The sequence below is a fragment of the Acinonyx jubatus genome, chromosome E1, assembly GCF_027475565.1.
Source record: "Acinonyx jubatus isolate Ajub_Pintada_27869175 chromosome E1, VMU_Ajub_asm_v1.0, whole genome shotgun sequence".
Taxonomy (NCBI): Eukaryota; Metazoa; Chordata; class Mammalia; order Carnivora; family Felidae; genus Acinonyx; species Acinonyx jubatus.
The window spans coordinates 4,225,743-4,248,486 of record NC_069397.1 but is presented as its reverse complement, the minus strand read 5'-3'; the positions used below and the strand labels follow the sequence as shown (position 1 = coordinate 4,248,486).

At 54.0% G+C, this 22,744-nt stretch overlaps 1 protein-coding gene across 10 annotated transcripts in view; it reads left to right on the top strand.

Moving 5' to 3' along the window:
• Positions 1 to 22,744, top strand: part of GAS7 (growth arrest specific 7) — a 216,248-nt gene that overhangs the window by 137,715 nt on the left and 55,789 nt on the right. For all 10 annotated transcript variants that reach the window (XM_027047361.2, XM_027047367.2, XM_027047369.2 and 7 more), the window contains exon 3: positions 18,020 to 18,100. In XM_027047361.2, the coding sequence (XP_026903162.1) occupies positions 18,020 to 18,100 (81 nt within the window). The remainder of the gene's footprint in view (positions 1 to 18,019; positions 18,101 to 22,744) is intronic.

The following is a 22,744-nucleotide window of genomic DNA, read 5'->3' as shown; positions in this document are numbered from 1 at the left end:
TCTTCTCTTTTTTTTTTTTTTTTTTTAATTTTTTTTTTCAACGTTTATTTATTTTTGGGACAGAGAGAGAGCATGAACGGGGGAGGGGCAGAGAGAGAGGGAGACACAGAATCTGAAGCAGGCTCCAGGCTCTGAGCTGTCAGCACAGAGCCCGACGCGGGGCTTGAACTCACGGACCGCAAAATCATGACCTGGCTGAAGTCGGACGCTCAACCGACTGCGCCACCCAGGCGCCCCATCTTCTCTTGAAGAATCATGGGGTGTGGCCGCATCGGACCCACCTTCCTGCGTGCACATAAGCCGGGAGGAGCTGAGAAGGTTGCCTCACTCCCCCTGATTTTTCTTACCCTTCGTCGCACGCCTGCGTTTTGTGTGTCCAGTTCCTATGGGTGTTGGGAGTTTTGACCCGCGTTGAGACAGAGCCTCGTGGTTTTATACCAAGTAATGCGTAAGAGAGCTGGCATTGGACACCCAGTCGGCAGGATTTATTTATATTTTTATGTATTTATATATTTATTTTATAAATGCTCTTGGAAATCGGAGATTAAGAAAGGGGATCCGATCCGGTGAGAGAATCAAGAATCCAGGGAGTGAGGCACGTGGGTGGCTCAGTCAGTTGAGCGTCCAACTCTTGATTTTGGCTCAGGGCATGATCCCGGAGTTGTGGGATCGAGTCCTGTGTTGGACTTCGTGCTGACTATGGAGTCTGCTTAAGCTCTCTCTCTCTCTCTCTCTTCCCCTTTCCCCGGGTCAAACGCTCTCTCTCTCTCTCTAAAATAAAAAACAGGGGCGCCTGGGTGGCTCAGTCAATTGAGCGTCCGACTTCGGCTCAGGTCATGATCTCACGGTCCGTGAGTTCGAGCCCCGCATCGGGCTCTGTGCTGACAGCTCAGAGCCCGGAGCCTGCTTCCGATTCTGTGTCTCCCTCTCTCTCCGCCCCTCCCCCACTCACGCTCTGTCTCTATCAAAAAACGAATAAACGTTAAAAAATTTTTTTAAATAAAAATTAAAATAACTCAAAAAAGAATCCAGGGAGAAATGGCTGACTGGTATATAGTTACAAAGCATCTATTTCAGCAAGGACCTCCGGCTCATCTCATGTGCTGCCTTATTCCCGGAGGTTTTGGGTGCACCTATCAGCGCAGGAAGCATTGCCTTTCCGGGGCTGGCGTGAAGTCTGTGTGTGTGTGTGTGTGTGTGTGTGTGTGTGTGTGTGTGTGTGTGTTGGGGCTCTGGGAACCCGTGGCTGCAGCAGGAAGTTGGGGTCCATCTGGAAGGGCAGTCTGGACAGTGGAAACCGGGTAGCTGCTTAAAGGGTGAGAGTCCACAGAGCCTTGGGAACCCCTAGCAAAAATGGAAAGGATCTGTAGGTTGCATTCTGATCAGTGAGTGGGCGAGCGCCGCAAGAATTGATTATCAAGCAACAAGTGTTTGTTAATGCCTCTCTGTGCTCAGCTCCAATTATCCACTTGGATGGCTGCTTATGGGGGAGGGCGGTGTGGGCTAACAGTGCACACAGGCTACATGTTTACATGTTTGCAAAGACGGACTGCGTCCTTCAGGTGGAGAGGGGATTGTTAAACGGGTCTTTTCCTCGTGGGTTGGATCTCAGGTTTTCTTTCCTGCTTGCATAGACCTCTCTGAAGATCCCTTCCGGCTCTAAGATTCTCTGAAACCAAAGAGTCGCAACACCAGCATGCCCATCACCGCCACAGTTTGGGAACGCGCCTCCGTCCGTAAAGCTGGCGCGGTTTCCTGATGATCAGATCTTTGTTATCGGAGGAAGATCTTGGAGTGGGGTAACGGCGTTTTTGTTACTTCAGTCCCAGTCGGATTCCAGAGTAGGCAGAGCTCATCCAAGAGGCGTGGGAGGAGAACAGGGTGAGAAGTTAGTCATGCAGGATGTGTTTACTTCATGCTGCTCCCTGGGAACGGCGTGCTGGGCCGAGCGCAGGGGCACTGAGACCCTGAGCTGGAAGGATCTTGTCCTTTGCACACACCATAAGCCGGGCCTTGCATACGGCAGCCCCCCGGTCGTTGCTGTTGACTGAATCTCCCGACCAGCTGTGCTTAATGCTTCTCTGCACGCCCGAAGATGCCCTCAGCCCCGGAAGAAACAGCTCCTGTAATGGGGGAGAGTGGAAATGATCCTGCAGTCTGGAACTGGGAGGAGCTGTGGGAACAATATGCCAGGGGGGGGAGGGGGGGTGATCCTGCCTCTCACCCCCACCCCCCAAATTAACCCTCACGTGGCCATTGTGGGGACCTCGTAGGGGTTCCGGGTGACTGGGGGCACTTGGGTTAGAGAAGTCAGAGCAGAAGCAGTTTGATAGCTCGTATGTTCACAGTCAGCCTGACTGGGCACATGTGGTCTGATCCGAGGCCCCCTCGGGTCTGCACTAGACTTGGGGCTTAGCTGTCTCCCGGTCCCTGGTGGTCGGTCCCCTTGCTGCCCCTCTGGGCGGTGCCACAGACCCAGACCCTCTGGACTTCTAGCCCAGGCTTCACAGCCAGCCCCAGCCCCAGCCCCTTGCTTCCTGATAGGGATTGATGTCTGTGCCCCTGCAAAAGATGTTGAAATCCTAACCCCCAGGAGCTGTGGATGTGACCTTGGGTATAAGATCTTCACAGATACTCAAATTAAGATAAGGTCGTCCTGGAACACGGTGGGCCCGATCCAATCCACGGGGGTCTTTACAAAAAGGAGAATTTGGGGCATAGTGGCAAATACATGGCGGGGGAGGGGAAGGGGGAGGTGATACAAAGACCCAGATGACAGATGCTGGAACAGACTCTCCTTCACAGCCCTCAAAAGGAACCAGCCCCGCCAGACCTGGATCTCTGGCTCTTGGCCCCCAAAACTGGGACGCAACACATTTCTGTTGTTTAAGCCCCCTGGTTGGTGGTGTTTTGTGGGGAGGCCCCGGAAAACCAACACGCTTCCCAGGCCCCGGCATGGCAGGCCACCGGTGATCTCTTTGGGCACCGTGAAGTCAGACGGGTGGCAGCGTGTCCTCCAGAAGGCCTTGGAGAGGTGCGACCTGTCACCTGCGTTTCTGACACCCGGCCCTCAGGTAAAGTAGCACCAGCAGCCGGAAGGTGGCCTCCTTTCCTGTTGCACTGACAGCCTGTCGGGGAACGCAGGGCGTGGGCTCTGGCTGAAAATAGTCACCTGGGTCCCAGAATCCTGGTGCTTCCAGGAGAGGGACGTGCAGAAAAGCTTTTATGTAAGCTTCCGGAAAGAGACACATTAAGCAGCTGATTTCCAGATCCTTTCGATTGTTCTCATAACGGTTTTTGAGCGCATCAGAGAGGACCTGGCTGGGGGTCGGGCCCCCAGCTTTGCCCCTTCCTGCTCTGGTCAGTCCTTCGTGCGTCCCCGGCATCCTGAAGTCTTGATTTCCTTGTGTTTGCAAGAGTGGATCCGGCTGGTTTCATGCTCCGAATTTCCCCCAGGGGATGAACCCTGGTGTCCGTGCAGATAGCCCTGAGCCGTGCCACCACCTTCCTTCTGTCCCTGATTCCTGCAGGTTGGGGTGGCCCCCTGGCCCCCATGCCACACCTTTGCTTCCAGGTGCTGGGACGGGGGGCTGGGGGTTGGTCTGTGGTGGTTCTTTCCCAGCGACGGATCCGGGAGGACTTCTGTTTTCTCTCTTGATTTTTCCGTGTTTTCCAGCGTTTCCTCGGGGGACCTGTATTAATTTTATAAGTAGGATAAAAGTTATGCCTCTGGGGTGCGGGAGAGGACAGGAGCTGAGAGCCCCAACGCTGTCTCTTTCTTCCCAATCTTCAGATCCCAGCCCACCCTCCTGGACTCCACATTGCTCTCTCAGATGGCATTTTCCCATTGGAGTCTTTCGTCATATCTTGGGCACTGCTAAGCTTTGGGGTTTCTTCTGGGGTCAGGGTGCACAGGCGGGAGCCTGGTCTCATTTATCTGGGGGTAAGGAGCACCCAAGGGGGCCGGGCCATGTGCTGTCTCCCGCCAAGGGGGGAGAATGTCAGGCTGAGAGTCAAGAGGGACCCCTGCCTCCTTTTCTCTCCTTTTCTTCACCCCTCTTCTTCCCTGGCCCCAGATAAAGACCTCACTTGCTTTCTGCCACTGGTATATAAAAATGACATCTGTTGGGGCGCCTGGGGGGCTCAGTCGGTGAAGCGTCCGACTTCGGCTCAGGTCATGATCTCACGGTTCGTGGGTTCGAGCCCCACATTGGGCTCTGTGCTGACAGCTCAGAGCCTGGAGCCTGCTTCGGATTCTGTGTCTCCCTCTCTCTCTGCCCGTCCCCTGCTCGCGTGCTGTCTCCTTCTCAAAAAAAAAAAAAAAAAAAAAAAAAAAAACGTTAAAAAAAAATGATATGTGTTGATATGGAGGCCAGTACAGGAAGGGTGCACGGCGGGCAGCAGGAGCAGACCCTTGGGAGCCAGAACAGAATGGGTGAGGGACCACCCAGCGCTTTGGCCTCCCACGTCCCCCCCTCCCCACCCCCTACTCCCCAGCTCAGCTGTTCCCTACAAAGAGTGCGTTCCAGTGACCAGGTGTACAAATGCAGTCTTCTTGGCTGGTGGACTTTAGACATGGAGATGAGGCCCTCACGGGGATTCCACGGCAGCCTGAATATTGGTGGTGCCGGTGGGTTCTTTTTTTGCTCTCACAGCACCTGCCTCTGGGGAGGGGGGTTCACTTTCTTTTTTTCCTGGATCTCTGGGGTCAAATGGACTCTTTGCTACAGTTTTTAACAGCACCACCTGCTTGGAGGGAATACCGGTCAACAGTGGGTCCTTTGAAGTCAGGAGTAATTTGTGGGTTGTTTTGATGGATGTACCTTTAAAAATTTTTTTGGTTGGGGGTTGGCGCCTGGGTGAGTCAGTCAGTTAACATCCGACGCTTGATTTTGGCTCAGGTCATGATCTCACGGTTCGGAAGATTGAGCCCAGTGATATTTGGGATTCTGTCTCCCTCTCTGCCCCTCCCCTGCTTGTGCTCTCTCTCTCCCCCCCTTTCTCTCTCAAAGTAAATAAATATTTAAAAAAAAAAACCCAAAACTTTCCCCTAACACCTGGAGATAGGAGGAAGCAGGGTTTTTTTTTTTTTTTTTGTATTTTTAAAAATTCAATCCAAGTTAGTTAACATATAGCGTAGTAATGATTTCAGGAAAAGAATTTAGTGATTCCTCACTTACTATGACACTCAATGCTCATGCCAACAAATGCCCTCCTTAACGCCCATCCCCCATTTAGCCCAGCCCCCCACCCACCTCCCCTCTAACAACCCTCAGTTTATTCTCTGTATTTGAGAGTCTCTTCTGGTTTGCCCCCCTCCCTGTTTTTATCTTAATTTTCCTTCCCTTCCCCTGTGTTCTTCTGTTTTGTTTCTTAAGTTCCACATATGAGAGAAATCATATTTGTGTTTCTGTCACTAATTTCGCCTAGCAGAATATACTCCATCCTCGTTGTTGCAAATGGCAGGATTTCGTTCTTTTTGATCGCCGAGGAACGTTCCACTATATAGACGTACCATGTCTCCTTTACCAGGAGGAAGCACTTCTGCGGAGAGAACTCTGCCCTTCCTTGGCCCCCTCTAGGCCTGTGGTTCTCAAAGTCGGGTTCCTGGGCCAGCAGCATTACCTGGAGGTGGGCGGGGGGGGGGGGGGGGGGCGGGGCTTGTCAGAAATGCAGTCTCTCAGCCCAGACCTCCTGACTCGGAAACTCGGTGCCTTTACCAGCCCTCCAGGTGATGGAGAAGCATTACCACACTTTAGGCCCACCCTGCAGGCTGCCCCTGTTTGCAGCATTCTAGAATTTCCCTTAGTGGGTGAGGCTGGCAGGCCTCTTGGCAGAGAGGTTTTTTTCCAACCTGCTCGTGCTGTTTCCCAAGGAAATCTTATTTCATCAACTCTCAAGTGCTGCCTGTTTCTTCCCCAGCTTGTGTGGTCCTGTCTATCGTGCACAGCCTTTCTTGATGTTGGAGAGAGGTGGTGATGTCCAGAATTGCTGACTGTACATGTTTTGCACCGTTGGCTCCTGATAAGGACCTCGGTGTGCCCGAAGGAGCGGCCGGGGTCCTTTGTGATTCGGGGGCCGGATGGTCTTCCAGCAGGGCTCGGAAAGTGCCTTGGCGGTCGCCTCTCAGGAGGGAGGATGGCTTATTCCTGTTCCCAAAATAGCCATAGCTCTTTCTGACAGGTTCCTGTGTCTTTGTGAAAAGCAGCACTCCGTGATTTCGAGCATTATTTATAAACATAAAGTCACACCTTTTACTGGAAAGTCTTCTAAATAAGGATCAGCCGTGCCAAGCGACTGAGGTTCATAAAGGCCGACTTTCTCAGAAAACAAATCAGAAAGGTGATGTATGAGTGGAAAATCCCACTTGGTGGGAAGGGAAGCTTCTGAACAGTTGAGCGGTGTGATTTCTCCATGGACAGGCTGTGGAGGTCCTCCTGGGGCCGTGTTAAGAGGCCCCAGTGCAGCATGACCACAGAAGAATATTCCAGATGTGGATCTGATGGCCTCAGGGCTGGCCTTGGCTGTTTACCGGGCAGTTTCTGTGGGCAGGAGAATAGAAGCCCGTTCAAACTAGCCTGTGGGGAAAAAAGGGGGCATTGATGAGAAGGATATATGGTGTCTCGTAGAAGCTCCAGCTTAAGGACCAGAAATCAGGTGCTGAGCTGTTTGGCCTGTCTCTGGGACCTCGCGGTGTTATGCCTACTTGTTTCTCTGGGCTCGCTTTCCTTCCTACGTATTTCTCTCTGCAGACTTGCTTCTTCTCCTTAGCGGCCTTTTAGCAGAAACTGGCCGCTGACGGTCGAAGATACCCACCCAAGCCGTTCTGTGCTGTGTCCACTGGTCCAGGGAGTGGTGGCCAAGCAGGCAGGGGGGTCTACAAAGAGCGAGCTCTGGTGTTTGCACCCTTCTTAGAGAAGGGCCTTGATGATGTGTAACAAATAGTTCCATTTTGTAAAATGACGTTTCAAGGTTCTGATTATGATTTTTATGGAGAGTAGGGACAATCTCTAGCTTTTTCGATTCCTTCCTTTTGAGGTCACACTTGAAAAGGGCTTCGCCAGCAAAAGAGGCGAATATATTCTAGTACGCTCTCATGGACTGTTTTTTTCCTCCCTTAAAAATTGTATTTTATTTTATTTATTTTTGAGAAAGAGAGAGAGAGAGCGTGCATGCAAGCAGAGGAGGGGCAGAGAGAGAGGGAGACTCCAAAGCAGGCTCCAGACTCTGAGCCATCAGCACAGAGCCCGATGCAGGGCTCGAACCCACGAACCGCGAGATCATGACCTGAGCCGAAGTCGGACGCTCAACCGACTGAGCCACCCAGGCGCCCCTACGTGGGCCCCTTTTGGAAATGCATCTGAGAACCTTTTGTACACTTCTGTGCATTTTTGTACACTTCGCCATGTGTTTTGGACACGCCCCGCACACCAGCACACCCTCATCCGCTTCATACCCTAGAACAACAGCATCATGTCCCCTGGGCATTCCCAGCGTGTCCCTGGGGTTTTCCTCCTCTAACAAAACATGCCCCCAAACATATCTTCGTCCTGATGCTATCACTGCACCCCCGAAACTGTTGTTAGGTCAAAGGGCGTGTGCGTTTGGGATTTTGATTGCGATTGCCATACTGCCTTTCCAAGACGCTCCCAGCCTGTTTTTCCAGATCCTTGGTAACGAGGGGTTGTCATTCTTGAAAGACATTACGTGTCCGGTGGGTAAGAAAACAGTGTCTTGTTGTCATCTCTGTTTGGGTTTCTCCAGTTTTGAGTGAGACCGGACGTCTCTTCCGCTTGGTAATCTGCCATTATGTTTCTTTAACACCGCCCCCCCACCCCAGCCACCGTGTATTCTTTGCTCGTTTTAGGTTGGACTGCTTGCGGGATTTGTAATTCATGCTATGTGAAGGGAATGGGAAGTCTGTCCGTTCTGCCTGGTCCTTCTTTGTCTTTCCATCCACTCGTCTGTCTTTTCATCTAGACACACACACACACACACACACACATTTTGTGAAAAGCAGCCTTTGGCCACATAGCCAAACTGAGTTCTCATGTTTGCTCTGAGCTGAGTCTGCGTTCATTCCTCCAACACCGAATGCCCACTCTACCTGGTGCCTGGGAGACAGGGATACATTTATTTGACCCAGTCCCTGCCCTCAGGATACATCCATTGGGAGGGCTGGACTTGAGGGCAGGTGCTGTAGCTGAGGGACGAGGAGGTCATCCGTGCTCCCCATCCAGGCCGTCAGCTGCCTGAGAGCAGGACAAAATTGTGGGCTCCTGGATCCCCTCCCCAGGCTTGGCACCTGTTCGTAGCTAGTACTCAGAAAGTCTGAATGGTGTGGACGAGGAGCACGCAGGACCGTGAGGTCACCTGGGCTCTCCCCGTGTCTGAACCAGGTGGCCCTGATCTGCCTTCCGCCCTCTGCCAGCTCTGTCCCCATCAAGCAGCCACTGGCACCTTCTCTTGGTGCCTTTTCCCTCTTGGCTTCCTTCACTGCACACTTTCTCCTCTCCATTTCATGGTCCCCTATTCTAGGAAGAGTCTAAGGACTGAGCCGAGCGAAAGGGTTTGTGACAGTGCTACTCTAATTCATGAGTCTGCCCCTGGAACTAGAATAGATGACAAAGCCTCACGTCAAAGCCGTGGCTCTCTGGAGACAGGTGTCGTGAGCCTGGTAGTTTTAGAAGGTCGGGTAATGAGGATGGGCGTTGGGGGAGTTCCTTAAATTACTCTACGTTCCCGCCATGCGTCTTGCTTCAAACCTTGCCTGATCCTAACCCTCAAGTTTTGTCTCATTTACGTGTCTTCTGGTCTGTGGCTGGTTCCTGGGATAGATTACTATGGACTCTGCCACTTGCCCCAACCCCCCCCCCCCCATCTGGTTAATCATGGAGACTGGAGAATTTTCAGGTCCCAGGTCTGGGAATCTGTGTTTTTACTAAGTGGTCCCAATGACCCTGATAAGTCACCAGGTTTTGGGGAGACAGGATTGGAGCTCTGGCAGGTACCTGTGTGTAAGTCCCGGATTCCGAGGGTCCAGGCTTCGGTTTTGATAAGGTTTCTTTCTCAGGACCTACCTCCTGTTTTCTCAACCATTAAGTTGGGGGTCATAATATCTGTGAGCTGCCACCACCTGTTTTTTTCCTGCATTGCAATCAACCCTGGTTATCCCTCGACTCAAGGTCAGGGATTCCTGGTGTGTCTGCCCGGGTGTGCACTCTTTAAGGGGGCTGACATACACCAGGGACCCTAAAGGGTTTAAAGGACAGGCTCAGAGAGTTCCAGGCACCCCACCGGTGCCCCAGGTCTCCACTAGAATTTCTCTGGCCATGGCTGGTCCTACTTTTCTAGGGCCTCTACGTAGGCTGGAGCCAGCCTCTGGTTCGGGCTAATGTCAAAGGGCCAGGGCGCTAAAGGGACTGCTGCTTTATTGCGACGACATCGCCAGCTTCTGTACGGTCTGTGAACCAGGTGTGAGGGTCCCTGTCCTGCCCGGATCACAGGCTTTGCTGAAAGGATCCATTGAGCTGCTGGAAAGTGGAAGACCACTGATAGTGATGTTTCTTTGGCTGAGGGACACCCTCTACAGCTCAGACGTGCTAAGGAAGGCATTCTAAAACCTTCTCCCTAGCATCAGAGAGGGAGCCCTACCCTCCCTCTCCCTTTGGGAGATGTGCTCTGGGAGGGCATGAACAGGGTTGAAAGCAGGGAGGAGGCTTTTGGGGTGGGAGGCTGGGAAGCAGAGAGAAGGAAGGAATGGAGAGGGTTTTGTTTTATTAATACTGTCGTTGTCGTTACGGGGCTTTGAGGGTTTCCTCTGTGTCAGGCTGTGTGTGGCCCACTGACTGCTCATCCAGCACCCCCAGACTCCTGCAATGTTATCCCTGCTTTGCAGTGAGGAAGCAGGCCGGGTGCCACGCCATTCATTGCCAAGGGGTTGACTTGGGATTTGAACATCTGTCTGGAGGACACCAACGCCTGACCTCCGAGGTGCATAACAGCAACTCTGGGTTGAGGACGGCGTTTGAAGCACCAGGGCAGGTGGACCGTCCATTCCTTTCTTCTCCTGAACAGCAGAGTCTTGGTATCACCCTGTCCTCAGAGCACGGGGGCTCTCGGAGCTCAGGGGAGCCGCCCCGGGGGCCATCGTGGTCACATGTGCCCTGCCAGTGGCTCGTAGACACTGCAAATTGGGGGCCGTTAGCTAACACGTCCCCACGTCTGCTCCCAGTCTCCTCAGGCTCGACTCCTGCCACGCATTTCTGGCTGGAACTCAAGATGCGGACTCTGGGGCCCCAGTGGTCCACACTGCCCGAAAGTAAGGGTCTGGCCCAGGCTCAGGAGCCCTTCCTCTGGCGATCAGACGTAGGCGATCGATCCCACAGAACACAGTTCTGCTGACGCGCCCGCTGATGGCAGTTTGCAAAAAGACTTTGCATGTTTCCGTTTGCTGAGAGGCCGCCTGATCCGTCCCTGCCGCTGGGAATCCGTGCTGTGTGAGCCGAGTTGAGGGTAGTTGGGGAAGCCCCCATGGGAGGCGGATCGAGATAAAGCTTCCCATGCCAGGATCTCTTCCGTCAAGCGTCCCTTCCTGGGGGTCGTTAGATCGTCCGGGAACTGCCTTTTCACCCACAGGGTCTGAAACCAGCATGGAAGGGTCTGGTTCTAGAGCTGCGAGTAGGGGTCGTTACCTGGGCACCCCTTCTTGACCCTTCCCGAGTGGGACATCCCCGGATCCCTCCGGCATCCTAGCTGATGGCGGTGGTGCTGGCCGTGCCGTCCTCACCTGCATGGACCCTGCCCCACTCACGCCACACTCCCCAGCTCCCACTGCTCCTTCTGGAGGGAGTTCTGGAAGAGCCCAAGCTTGTCTCAGTCTCTGGAGGACTGATAGGGTGGACACAGAGAAGCAGAACTCACAGATGACACATCTAGGGCACCAGACGTGCTGAGGGGTATGAGCCCAGGAAGCCTGCTCGGAGGCAGGGCCTGGCAGAGTGGCCAGCATTGGATCATGTCACTTCTCTGCCTCAAGTCCCGCAGTGGCTGCCCCACACATCCAGTGTTGCTGATTCCACAGGTCTGTGATGGGGCCCGAGGGTTTGCATTTCTAGCCGGTTCCCAGGAGACACTCATGCTGCTGGTCCAGGACCCGACTCTGAGAGCCAGTGCCCTGGGTGATCGAGTCTGGCCCTGTGACCTCTGACTCCGGCCCTCCACCTCCACCCCCACTTTTCAGCCATATAATCTTCCTTGCAGCTCTTTGAAGGTGACAGATGTGTGCTTGCCTCTCAACCTTTTCACTTTCGGTTCCCTCCACCTGCAATTCTGTTCCCTCACATACTACTTGCATGGCTTGTTACTTTTCTTTGGCACTAGCCGGCTTGCAAAAGGGCCCCCAACATACCCAGTGCCTGTCACTCACGCTGCTCTGTGTCCCTCCCACATTCTGTCAGCGTTGCAAGCAGTGGAATCTGGTCGTTGTGATGGAGAGTCACTTCTACGGCTAGGTGATAAAAGACATCATGGTTTCTCCCTGCTCTCTCAGATCTCACGCTTTGGGGGCAAGGACCTTTGGCCCATCCATGTGAGCGGATCCAGCCCCGCTCAAGCCTTCGGATGATGCAGCCCCAGCTAAGATCACACTGTAACCTCATGGGAGAGCCTGAGCCAGAACCGCCCCACTAAGCCCCTTCTGGATTCCTGACCCTCCAGAACAGTATGACGTCGTAAATGCTCATTGATTGCAGCTGCTGCTGAGTTTGGGGTGGTTTCTGATGCAGCAATGGAAACTTGCTAAACTACTTTCCAAACTTTACTCAAATGTGCATTTCTCGGGGAGAACTTCCTTGGCTATTCTTATAAATACTTATTTATTTATTTTTGAGAGAGAGAGAATGAGACAGCATCGGAAGCAGGCTCCAGGCTCTGAGCTGTCAGCCCAGAGCCCGACGCGGGGCTCGCACCCACGAACCGTGAGATCATGTCCTGAGCCGAAGTCTGATGTTTAACCGACTGAGCCACCCGGGGGCCCCTTGGATATTCTTCTAAAATTAAATCCCTTTCTAATACAATTTTTTTATCCCCCTTCCCTGCTTTATTGTCTTTAGCATGTCCCGCCATCTAACCTGAGAGCCTCACATCAGGCTCTGTGCTGACAGTGCGGAGCCTGGAGCCTGCTGCGGATTCTGTGTCTCCCTCTCTCTCTGCCCCTCCCCTGCTCCCACTCTGCCTCTCTTGTCTCTCAAAAATGAATAAACATTTTAAAAAAATGATTCTCAAACAGAGTGGTGCATAGACTAAAACAGGACTGTTTTGTGCAGCTCCCTGCACAGAGCTCAGGGAAGTTGGCATAGCCGGCACTTGGTGGTCCTTCCTGGCAGACCGAGTCCTAGTTTTGCTGGTTCTAACCGAGGCCTCAGTTTCTTTAGAAAGAAGGACTTCATTTCTTAGAAAGTGGAAACGGTTGCACCCATTTTGTAGGTATTTGGGGACCGTGGAAGGAGACGCACGAGTGGATGCGCAGAGAGTTGGTAGTTCATTTCCTGCAGAGAGTGTGCGGTTGGAAGTCAGATTTTATTTAATTTTAAGAAGGGGTTGGGAATGTCCTCATGGGCCAGAGGCCCGTCACTGGGGTGATTACAAAGCCAAGGACCACGGAAACACGGGTGCATGGGAGGGAACCAGAGCGTCTGCTGCTGAGTCCCCGAGGGGGGAGAGAGGTGAGCGGGACCCTCTGGACGCTGACCTGGGTTCTGTGACTTGCTGCAGCTTGCCTTTGTGGGGGTGGCCTGATGGCAGAGGCCAGCCAGGACCCCAAAGGACCCAATTCCCTCTGGGCTGGTACCTGTGGTTATTTCACCTGGTAGCCACTGGGGGCAGCAGAGAGCCACCACCATAGCCAAGCAAGTGGACCGATGGGGAACAGGTGTCCACTGAGGCTGGACAGGGGAGTGGGGGTTGGGGTGTAAGGGTGGGACCAAGCGGGACAGGGAGGGTAGGGCTCACACCTTCCCCAAAAGGCAAATCACCAGGACCAGTGGCCTCGATCCAGGGGGTCCTTGTGGCTTTCCCACCGGAAGCCGGTATTTCTAATGCAAGCAGGATGCAGTCTTAACAAGGGCAATGAAGTCCAGAGGGTGACTGTTTAAAGTCACTAAGTCGTGCCTCGCTTCCTGTTTTATTATTAGCATTAGGGTTATTCTTGTAAGGAGGGGCCATCTGTGCTTTGAAACCCAGATTTACGTGTCTGTCCTCCTTTGAACTAGACTTTTCTCTGAAAGTTTTATTCTACACGGCAGCAACTGTCATCCACTGACAGGGAAATTAAAACCTCCAGCTCGTAGCATTGATGGCTTAGAGAGCGACTTCCCTGGGCCGGTTTGATCCACAGTCAGTCGATCTGTGTGTGTGGCTTTTCCTGGCTTTCGTGGAGGAGGTCCGAATTGAGTGAGGGCCGCCGTTAGGAAAAGCGTGTTTCTCGTGAATTGCGTTGGACGGACAGTCTCTCCAAGAACACGTCTCACTTCTCCAGGCTGACCTCCCCATGTTCCCTAGAGCCTCTGGGGGCTGCGTGGTGACGATTCTGGTAGCAGGAGGAGTCTGGCTGTTGCTGGAACCACCTGAAGCCCTAGGGATAGGTCCCCAGAGAATGTAGAAGAACCTTAATCCAGGGTGACTCGGGCCCCCAACTCCCGCTTCAGTTTTGCTTTGACTTGGTCGACGAGCTCGGTGTGCTGTAAATAGATTAAGGAATCTTATTGGAAAAGGTCTAGAAATGGCTTCCTCCCTGTGGGCGGTATGGTCATCTGGGGTGATGTTTCCTGCTGCTGGTGAGGTCACTCAGCCACAGTCCCCGTGGCTCTCTCCAGACGTCTGCCAGGCCTGGCCTGGCCACCTACCCGCCTCAGACTTGCAGTGAGTGGCTTTGGGTTTTGGGCTGAGTCAGAGCCAGCCAAGGCGAGCATCCTTTAGAAAGCATCCTCTAGAAGTTATGGTGCCCTGATGGCGTTTGGCCGGACAGATGTGGTTCACATGGGAACGAGGGACTCCAGCCTCTGGGGGGCCTGTATGTGACCCAGCCAGCGAGCCTTCTGGCGAGTGGGGCTCAGACTGCAAGCCTGCACCTGCCTGCGATCTCGGGGCCTCCTGCACACCCTCCAAGCACATGATGCCACGCTGGCTTCTCTGCTCCGTCCTTAGGATTCCCAGTGGGGAGGCGAAGGGGACCCACAGGGGCAGCTGTACCCTGCTCTTTGCTCTCGGTGCATTTTCTCTTGTTGCCCGAGGGTCTCTGCCGCTTGTCGCCCCCTTTCCTGGAGAGCCCCAGGCTGGGGGGAGGAGGGACAAGAAACCGAGGCTTCTCTGCTAAAAGTGCCTTCAAGTCAGGCTGCTTTGTCTCCCCCGAGCTTGGTGGTGTCTCTCAGGTCCCAGCACACAGGTGGATGAATGTAAGAGGACGGAGGGGCGAGTCAAGTCCTCGTGTCCGTTGCCGTGTCCTCTCTCTTTCCCTCTCTTTCCCCCCTCCCCCCAAGGCCACCAGGTCGCACTTTTATGTATTTACTTTTCAGTAAGTTTCAATCCTTGAGGGGTCCCGAATCCCGCAGATTCAGTGGCCTCAGTGGGAAGGTTGCTCCGAGTCTGGCCCGACACCCCCCCCCCCCCGCCACCATTCCTGTGCCACGAGTCGCCTCCCCCCTGCCGCCCTCTGGGGTTCCTCCATTTGCCGCCAGGAGTCATTTGCCACTGTGTTCTTTTCTCCGTGCATGTGTACTCCGCTCTCGTCCAGCTAGAATCCGAGTTTCATCTTGAGCGTGACCAGCTTCAGCTTTAAGAGGAGCTGGCCCTCCGTCATAGGCCCCACGTGGAGGCGGCCTGGTGATCTTATAGAGGCGGCCCAGTGACCTTGCCGCCCGGCTCCCAGCCGACTTTCACGAGCCCCGATGTGGCTGCAGGGCCTTCTCTGAAATCAGGTCCATGGCATCAGCCACCAAAGGGGTAAAGGCCACGGTGCAGAGTGGACAGTTCCCTGGGGACCTTTCCCACATGTAGGAAGAACAGGGCTTGTCTATCCCTAGAGACTGGAAGGGCATATCACATGGGAACCTACATTGTGCCGTCACGGTGTCCGTCCTTCCATTTGCCCATCTGTCTGGGCACATAGACCCGGCTCTCAGGGAGGTAAGACAGGGGTCAAGGTCTGTGCTGTCTGAGAGGTGGGACAGAGTGCTGATTCCCTCAGAGGAGCTAGATGGAAGGTATGTGGGGGGGCGGGGGTATGTGGCTGTCGGGGATTCTCAGGCCTGGTTCTCTGATGAACCTGAGATAGACTTAAGTGCAGGAGGCTCGGGGGCAGGGGTATACTCTTGGGAGGAACCCCCCGGGGAAGGGAAGGAAGCAGTAATGTAGTAAAGTCACAGGAAGGGCCCCTGCCAGCCCCTGAGAGCTCTGAGCTGCGTGGAATTGTCTGCCTCGAGGCAAGGGAATTGGTGGGCTTTTTACCCCCCCAACATGGGCCAGCCATTGTGTGGGCAACACCCCCTGCCCCCGATCCCAGATACAGCCTTGTGCCCCAAGAGGGACTCCACTGTGAGCCTCTGCAGCTGGGCAGCATTTGCTCTAGAGAGTTTGGGCATTTGACACCAGAGCAGAAACGCAGTCTGGGAAGGCTGCCTGGTGGAAGCAGCATTTTCGTTGAGACTTGACTAGTGCATGAGATTCTGGCATCCGGGGGGAGGGAACCGTGGTAGCAAAAAGGCATGTTGCGAGACCAGCAAATGGGCTGGGGTGAAGTGAGAATTCAATCTGGACAGACAGACAGGGGCGCCCTTTTGCAGGGGGCTACAGGGTTTGGACGTTATTCTGTGTGCCCTGTGGGAGAGGAGCCAACAAAGGATTGTCCCTGTTGGTGACCTGCAGCCAGAGACGGGCTCTGGGCTGAGCCCACCCACCCCTCCTCCCACCGGGAAAACGCTGAGCCTGGTCTGCCCGTCCCTCCTTGTTCCTGGTGGCTGTTTCCCTGCTCCTCCTCTCCCTCAACCTCCCCTCTGTATTCTCTCCCTTAAGACATGAAGGGACCATATTCCCACCCGACTGACTCCTGGAGCCATAAACTCCTTAAACCCAAACAATGGGTTTAAAGTTTTAAGACCCCTGATTTGGAGCTGGAGTCGGGAGTTTGGGGGCCTGAAAGACCAGTTAGCTCAACCCTTTCATTTTGGGTGGAGAAGCCGAGGACCAGAGAGGCAGAGTGACTTGGCCAGGGCTGGACAGCAGATAAGCAGCAGAGCCCAGGCAGAAACCCAGTTCTCTCGAATCCTACTTGAGAGAAGGCAGTGGAAAGCTGTGCTTAATTTTGTTTTTGGCATTGGAGACCATTGAGTTCTTAGTAATAGAAATTTTCATTAAATAATGTCATGTCCGTATATTCCACTGGCTAAAAATAACTCTACGTGGGCATTTGGCACGAATACAATGATTGCCTCGGGTGGATCCCATTTTGATCTCATTTTGCAGAGGAGACTCTTAGAAGACCGTTAGCTTGGCCAAGCTTCCACTGGTGGTGGGAAGAGGGAGAGCCGGGATTCAAAGCTGGGCCATCTGGCCCCAGAACCACCACTGTTCATAGATGCTAACCACTGTACTTCCCAGCTGCTTTAATACGTTGGGAAAGATCCAAAAGTCGATACGTGGCAAGAAAGTACAGTATGATGTTTGTTTCATTTTTTATTTTTTATTCTTTAATAGTTTTTTAATGTTGGTTTATTTTTGAGAGAGAGACAGAGCGCTTGCAGGGGAGGGGCAGAGAGGGAGGGGGACACAGAATCCAAAGCAGGCTCCAGGCTCCGAGCGGTCAGCACAGAGCCAGATGCAGGGCTCGAACTCACAAACCATGAGGTCATAACCTGAGCTGAAGTTGGACACTTAACCAACTGAGCCACCCTGGTGCCCCTTGTTTCTTTTTAAAGATGTGTATATGGCTTGAAAATAAATCTCCAGGGGCGCCTGGGTGGCTCAGTCGGTTAAGCGTCCGACTTCGGCTCAGGTCACGATCTCGCGGTCTGTGAGTTTGAGCCCCGCGTCGGGCTCTGGGCTGACGGCTCAGAGCCTGGAGCCTGCTTCCGATTCTGTGTCTCCCTCTCTCTCTGCCCCTCCCCCGTTCATGCTCTGTCTCTCTCTGTCTGAAAAATAAATAAACTTAAAAAAAAAAAAAAGAAAGAAAGAAAATCTCCAGAGATACCAAAATGTTGACTTAGAGCTGTGGGATTATGGGTGTCTACTCTTTTCTTTGTGTTTTTCTACGTCATCATATTATACAGAGTGAGAAGGCATTCTTTTTGTCACTAGGTAACTTTAGGAGAAGTCTCTGCTTACAGTGGCAATGTGGCTCATGTCGAGTTCAGGGGGCCATCACACGGCTGCAGTGTTAGCTCTGTTCCTGGCTGGGCATCCGGAGAAGGGGCAGGGGGCAGGGGCCAGGCCGATGTAGTGGTTGGAATTCAGACAAGACTTTGGTCTGGAGAGCCGGGAAGGACTTGGGAAATCAGCCTCACTTGACAGGGGACCCGTGTCTCTGTACAGACCCCAGGCCAGGGCTCCTTCCTCTGGCTTTGGGGTTTCAGGTGACAGTGGGCACTTGGGAGAAACACCCAGTTAGCGTCTGGGTTCCAGGGCACGAGACTGAAGTGGAGGTACATGGGTCGGCAGCCTTGGGGGATCAGTGGGGGCTGGGTAGGGGGCCAGCGAGGGGCGGTTCCAAGGCTCCCAGACGGAAGGCTGCCTCCTGTTCGCAGCTGCGTGGAGAAGGGTCCCCAGCAGAGAGGCTCGGTCGTTGTGGCAGGTGGGGAGGGGATGACGTGGGAGCAGAAAGCCAGCTCCCGCGTCCCGGGCTTGGGCAGGACGGTGGCCCGGCCAGGTCCCTATTTTTTCCAGCTCTGCCACCTAGCTCTGCTCTGCGACCCTCTGGGGTTCTGCCCTATGACAGTCTCAAAGTGACCGTGTTTCTTTCTTTGACCAGAGACCACCTGGGAACGCCCCAGCAGTCCTTCTGGGATTCCAGCCAGCCCTGGCCCTCACAGGAGCTCTCTGCCTCCGACAGGTACAGTCCACCCAATACTTTGGGGCAGCCGGGCGGGGCCACACACCCGCCTTTATCGGAAAGGCCAAGACTGTGGGTTCTGGGGTCTGCAGCCTGGCGGGGGATCTTACTGGCCGATCCCAGGGAGCGGTCTGGAGGGCTAGGAGGGTGGGCTCTCCCTGGCGATCCCGGCAGGACACTCCCCGAGGGTGGGGACCTCGTCTCCCCTTTTCTTCTGTGGGATCCTCAGTCCCCAGACACGGCCTGGCTGCAGCGGATGTCTCCACAGCCACAGGGGGTGTGAACCTCATTTGATGGTTTTCCAACCTTAAGCATCACCCCGGAGGCCAAAGTCCAGAAGGTGTGGTTGTGGTGGCAGCCTGGAATTTCAAGTTGGCAGCTTTGAAAGAACATGGGGTGTAGCTGGATGGAGGGGAAGGGTGGGGAGGGGGCCGGGGGAGGAACAGCAGCTTATGTGCAGGGTAGTGAGGGCCTGCGCTGTCTTCACGGTGGCCCCAGATCAGAGGTCTGAGTAGCTTCCCTAACACATCACAGGTGACCCACGGAAGAGCTGAAATAAGGAATGAATGAGTGGCTGCGTGAATGAATGAATGCGTGTGTGCAGACAGGCGTAGTAAGTAGAAAGAAGACCCTTAAACCTTGGAACAGAGGAAGGGTCTTGGGTGCAGAGAGTGGGCTGAACACAGCCTGCCTTTCATAGTGGAGAGTCTTTGGACTTGATCGCTGCTGGTGCACTAAGAAGTCAGAACACGATCAAAGTACGTTATTTAGGGAAATGAAAATGGACTACACAGGAAGCTCTGGACAGTCAGCTGAGGCATGGGATGTTCCGGGCTTTTGAAATGTTTTTACGTACATCTTTTACCTACATTAAAAAAAAAAAAAAAAAAAAAAAAAGGATTCAAACAGAAAGGAACCCTTTCTGTTTAGGTTTATGTATTTATTTTGAGAGAGACAGAGACAGCGGGAGGAGGGGAGGGGCAGAGAGAATCCCAAGCAGGCTCTGCACTGTCAGGACAGAACCCGATGTGGGGCTCGAACCCACGAACCATGAGACCGTGACCTGAGCCAAACTCGAGAGTCGGACACTTGACCGACTGGGCCGCCCGGGAGCCCCGGAAAGGAGCCCTCTCGGGAAGGAGGGCGATGGGGCATTTACTCCTGCTTTTCTAGGGCTGGGCTGAGGGCTCCCTGATGAGAGCCTGTCTCCAGAACCGGGCTCTCATTCAGCCTTGCGACCTGTTGTAGACGACAGGCTTTTCAGGCACGCTGCCTTCTCCGTTGTCGTTCTCGTGGTTTTGTTCTTGTTCTTTATAACAGTAGAAATGCCAGCGTGCAGAAAGTGAGGTGTGGCCCCTGATCCTGGCCAGCCGAGACGCTAGAAAGGAAACCCAGCTGTCTTTTCTGGCCAGAGCAGTTGATCTGCGGCCACTGTGGCCTGCAATGCATGCTGATGGGGCGGGTTGGGGGACTTGCCTTTTGAGTCTGTGGGCCCACCTCACTGGGGCCTGTTCTCCCTTGCACGGTCCCTAGCATCCTTCTGTCCCCTCTGTGCGGTTTGGGGGCCGTCTCCCAGGAGAGGGGCTGGCAGGAGCTGGCTCAGGGCCCTGCTCAGGTGACAGGTTCCTGCCTTCCCCTGATCAGCACAACCCCGAGCGCAGAGCTGGGTGCTGGGACTCTGGAGCTGAGAAGGGAGGGGGAGACGGGAGGGAGAGGGTCAGACCCAATGACGAGAACTGCCAAAGTGTCTAGACAGAGCGCGTGGACACCGACTCGCCCTCCTCTGCCCCCACCCGCCGGGGACCAGAGACACTTGTTCCCAAGGCCCCAGGATGCGAGGTCTGTCGACTTCTCTGCATTTGTGGGCGAATGCAGGTGGAAATTCTGCCTACCCTATTGCCCTTTGGCGACTCAGCAGGTGCATCGGCATTCTGAAGGCTCGGGGTCTCGAGTGAAGACCCTGTTTGATTGCGTGCTTCTGTTCTTTTGTCTGTCTACAACACCTGCACGGACTTTTTAAGCTGCTCTGCCCCCAGCAGGGTGGTTCTGAACTCTGGGGGTGATTTTGCCTACTGGTGGGCATTTGGCAACATCTGGAGACAATTTTTGGGGTGGCCATTCAGTGCACAGAGGCTAGGGATGCTGCTAGACCTCTGCATTGCCCAGCACAGCCACCCCCCAAAGGGCTATAAGGCCCACCTGTCAGTAGTACCAGAGTTGAGGGGCTCCGTCCTGGGGTGACTCAGAACACGGGTCGTGCACTGTTCGAGGGTCGCTCGACGCACCATGGCCCGTCGACGTGAGAAGCCGCGGCGAAATCTGCAGAACCGTGGCTCACGGGCTCTGAGACCCACCTTTTGCAAATACCATGGAAGCCAGAAGGGGCGTCTGCTCGTTCAGTTAGAGGCCCCTTTGTTTCCTTCCCTGGTCGTCACGGCATCCTAGATTTAGAAATCACAGCTTGTCACATTGGGGCCTCGGGCACATCGCGTCTCCGTGCCAGGCCTGCTTCTGCCCGTTTATACACGAGGACCTGGAGGAGGAAGGTTGTAGCTCGGGTCCCGTCCAGCCCTCCTTGGATTGTGACTCTTGATTCTCTCCCCCTCCCCGGGGCGTGAACGCCGGTCAAGTCTGCATCGTCCCTCTGGGGGACGGGAAGGATCCTACCAGGGAGGTTCCAGGAGCATCTGTGAGGTTTTGACCCCTTTTCTAGCTTTCGCAGAAAAGAAGAGCAGCCACATTGACATTTCTTTCTACGGGGTGCACTAGGGTTTTTTTTTTTTTCCCCAGGCATTCTCTCGTTCGGTTTTAGAACAGTCAGCTTTCAGGAGGTTGAATTTCATTGTGGGAGAGAAACGGACCCGGCGAGGACACGAGGTTGCTTCAAAGCTTAACCGTCCCCACCCCCCCACACTCCTGGGGTTGTTGTTGACTCCTCTCCTGGCCACCACTCAATGTCCTCTTGTGCTCATGCTTTGGAGAACGCAGCCGTGATAGACTTTCAAACCTTTCCTTCGAAGAATATGCCGGATGCTGTTCTCGGTGCTGGGGACTGCGCCAGAGATAAGCCACACCTCTGTGGTCCCTGCTCACAAGGACCCGCATTCCAGTGGGGAATTTGGGCACATAAGCCCAAATGTGAAATGTGTCGGATTGTTCTTGCATGTTCTCTTGGAAGGGGTTAAAGTGAGGGCCGCGGGGCAGCGTGGGACTGGACAGTCAGGGACGGCCCCAGTGAGGAGAAGATGGTATGTGTGTGGGGTCACGGTGATGTGTTCTGGGTCAGGGAACGGCAGGTGCAAAGGTCCTGAGGCAGGAGTGACCTTGGCGTGCTTGAGCACACAGAGCAGGCCAGTATGGCTGGAGGGTGGGCAATGAAGGTGGGGGGCAGTGGTGGGTGAGGGGAAGAGCAATCAGCAGGGGCGGAGCCTGCCTCCCCCCACCAGCAAGCCAGAGGAATGGGTCAGAACTTCATTCTGAGTGCGGTGGTTGGAGGTGAGGGTGACAGTGAAATGCGGCAGAGTTGTCTTCATGAGACATTGCCTCTTTTTCTTTAAGTTGGTTGATTTTTTGAGAGAGTGAGCACGAGTGGGGGAGGGGGCAGGGAGCAAGGGAGAGAGAGAATTCCCCAAGCATGGTCACCGCAGAGCCCCACGCGGGGCTCAAACTCCAGAACCGTGAAATCATGACCTGAGCTGGAATCGAGAGTCAGACGCTCTACTGACTACCCAAGACACCGCCTCCTTGAAGCAGCCAGGCAGTACTCAGCTTAATCGGAATTGCTGTCGGTTGGCAGGGACGGGCAGGTCCGTCAGATGCCGTTAGCACGGCCAGCCGGGTTACCCACCGGGGGGAGCAAGGCCCAGTGCACCCCCCAAAACGGGATTCCACTCTTTGAATGTGGGGTGGCACGTAGGGTCGGCGCTGAGCTGGGGGCTTTTCCTTCACTGCCTCCTTTACGACCACCAGACTTGGGAGGTGTTGTTCATTCCGTAGGTTTCCTGGAGACCTTTCGTGCCAGGCTTTCTGGGCGAGGTCCGCGTCGGTAATAAAGTTTAAACCCAAACAGAAGCACCAAAGGCTCCATTCAGTAACTGCTGCAAATATTAAAAACGATCCTTGGGCTGGTTTCATACCCTGTGTGGAGGCAGTGATTTATGGAGAGAGAGATTGTCACAGTGAGACAGAAGGAAAATACCGGGTGAAAAATGAGGTTCTGGGAGTTTCACGGATGAGTCCCTGGGCAGAATGAATGATGCCATAGAGCAGTGTCATCCATGAGAAGTTTCTGTGATAACGGAAATGCATGTATCTACGCTGTGCACTGTAGTAACACTAGGCACGTGGCTAACGGATACACTATGTCCAATGTAGCTGAGGAACTGAATGGTTAACGTATTTTTACTTTATTTAATAGATGTATTTTTTATTTTGGAATAATTAAAAAAAAACTTTTTAATGTTTAATCTTGGTAGAGAGAGACAGAGCGTGAGCAGGGGAGGGTTAGAGAGAGAGGGAGACACAGAATCCAAAGCAGGCTCCGGGCTCCGAGCCATCAGCACAGAGCCCGACGCGGGGCTCGAACCACGAACCGTGAGATCGTGACCTGAGCCACAGTCAGATGCTTAACTGACTGAGCCCCCC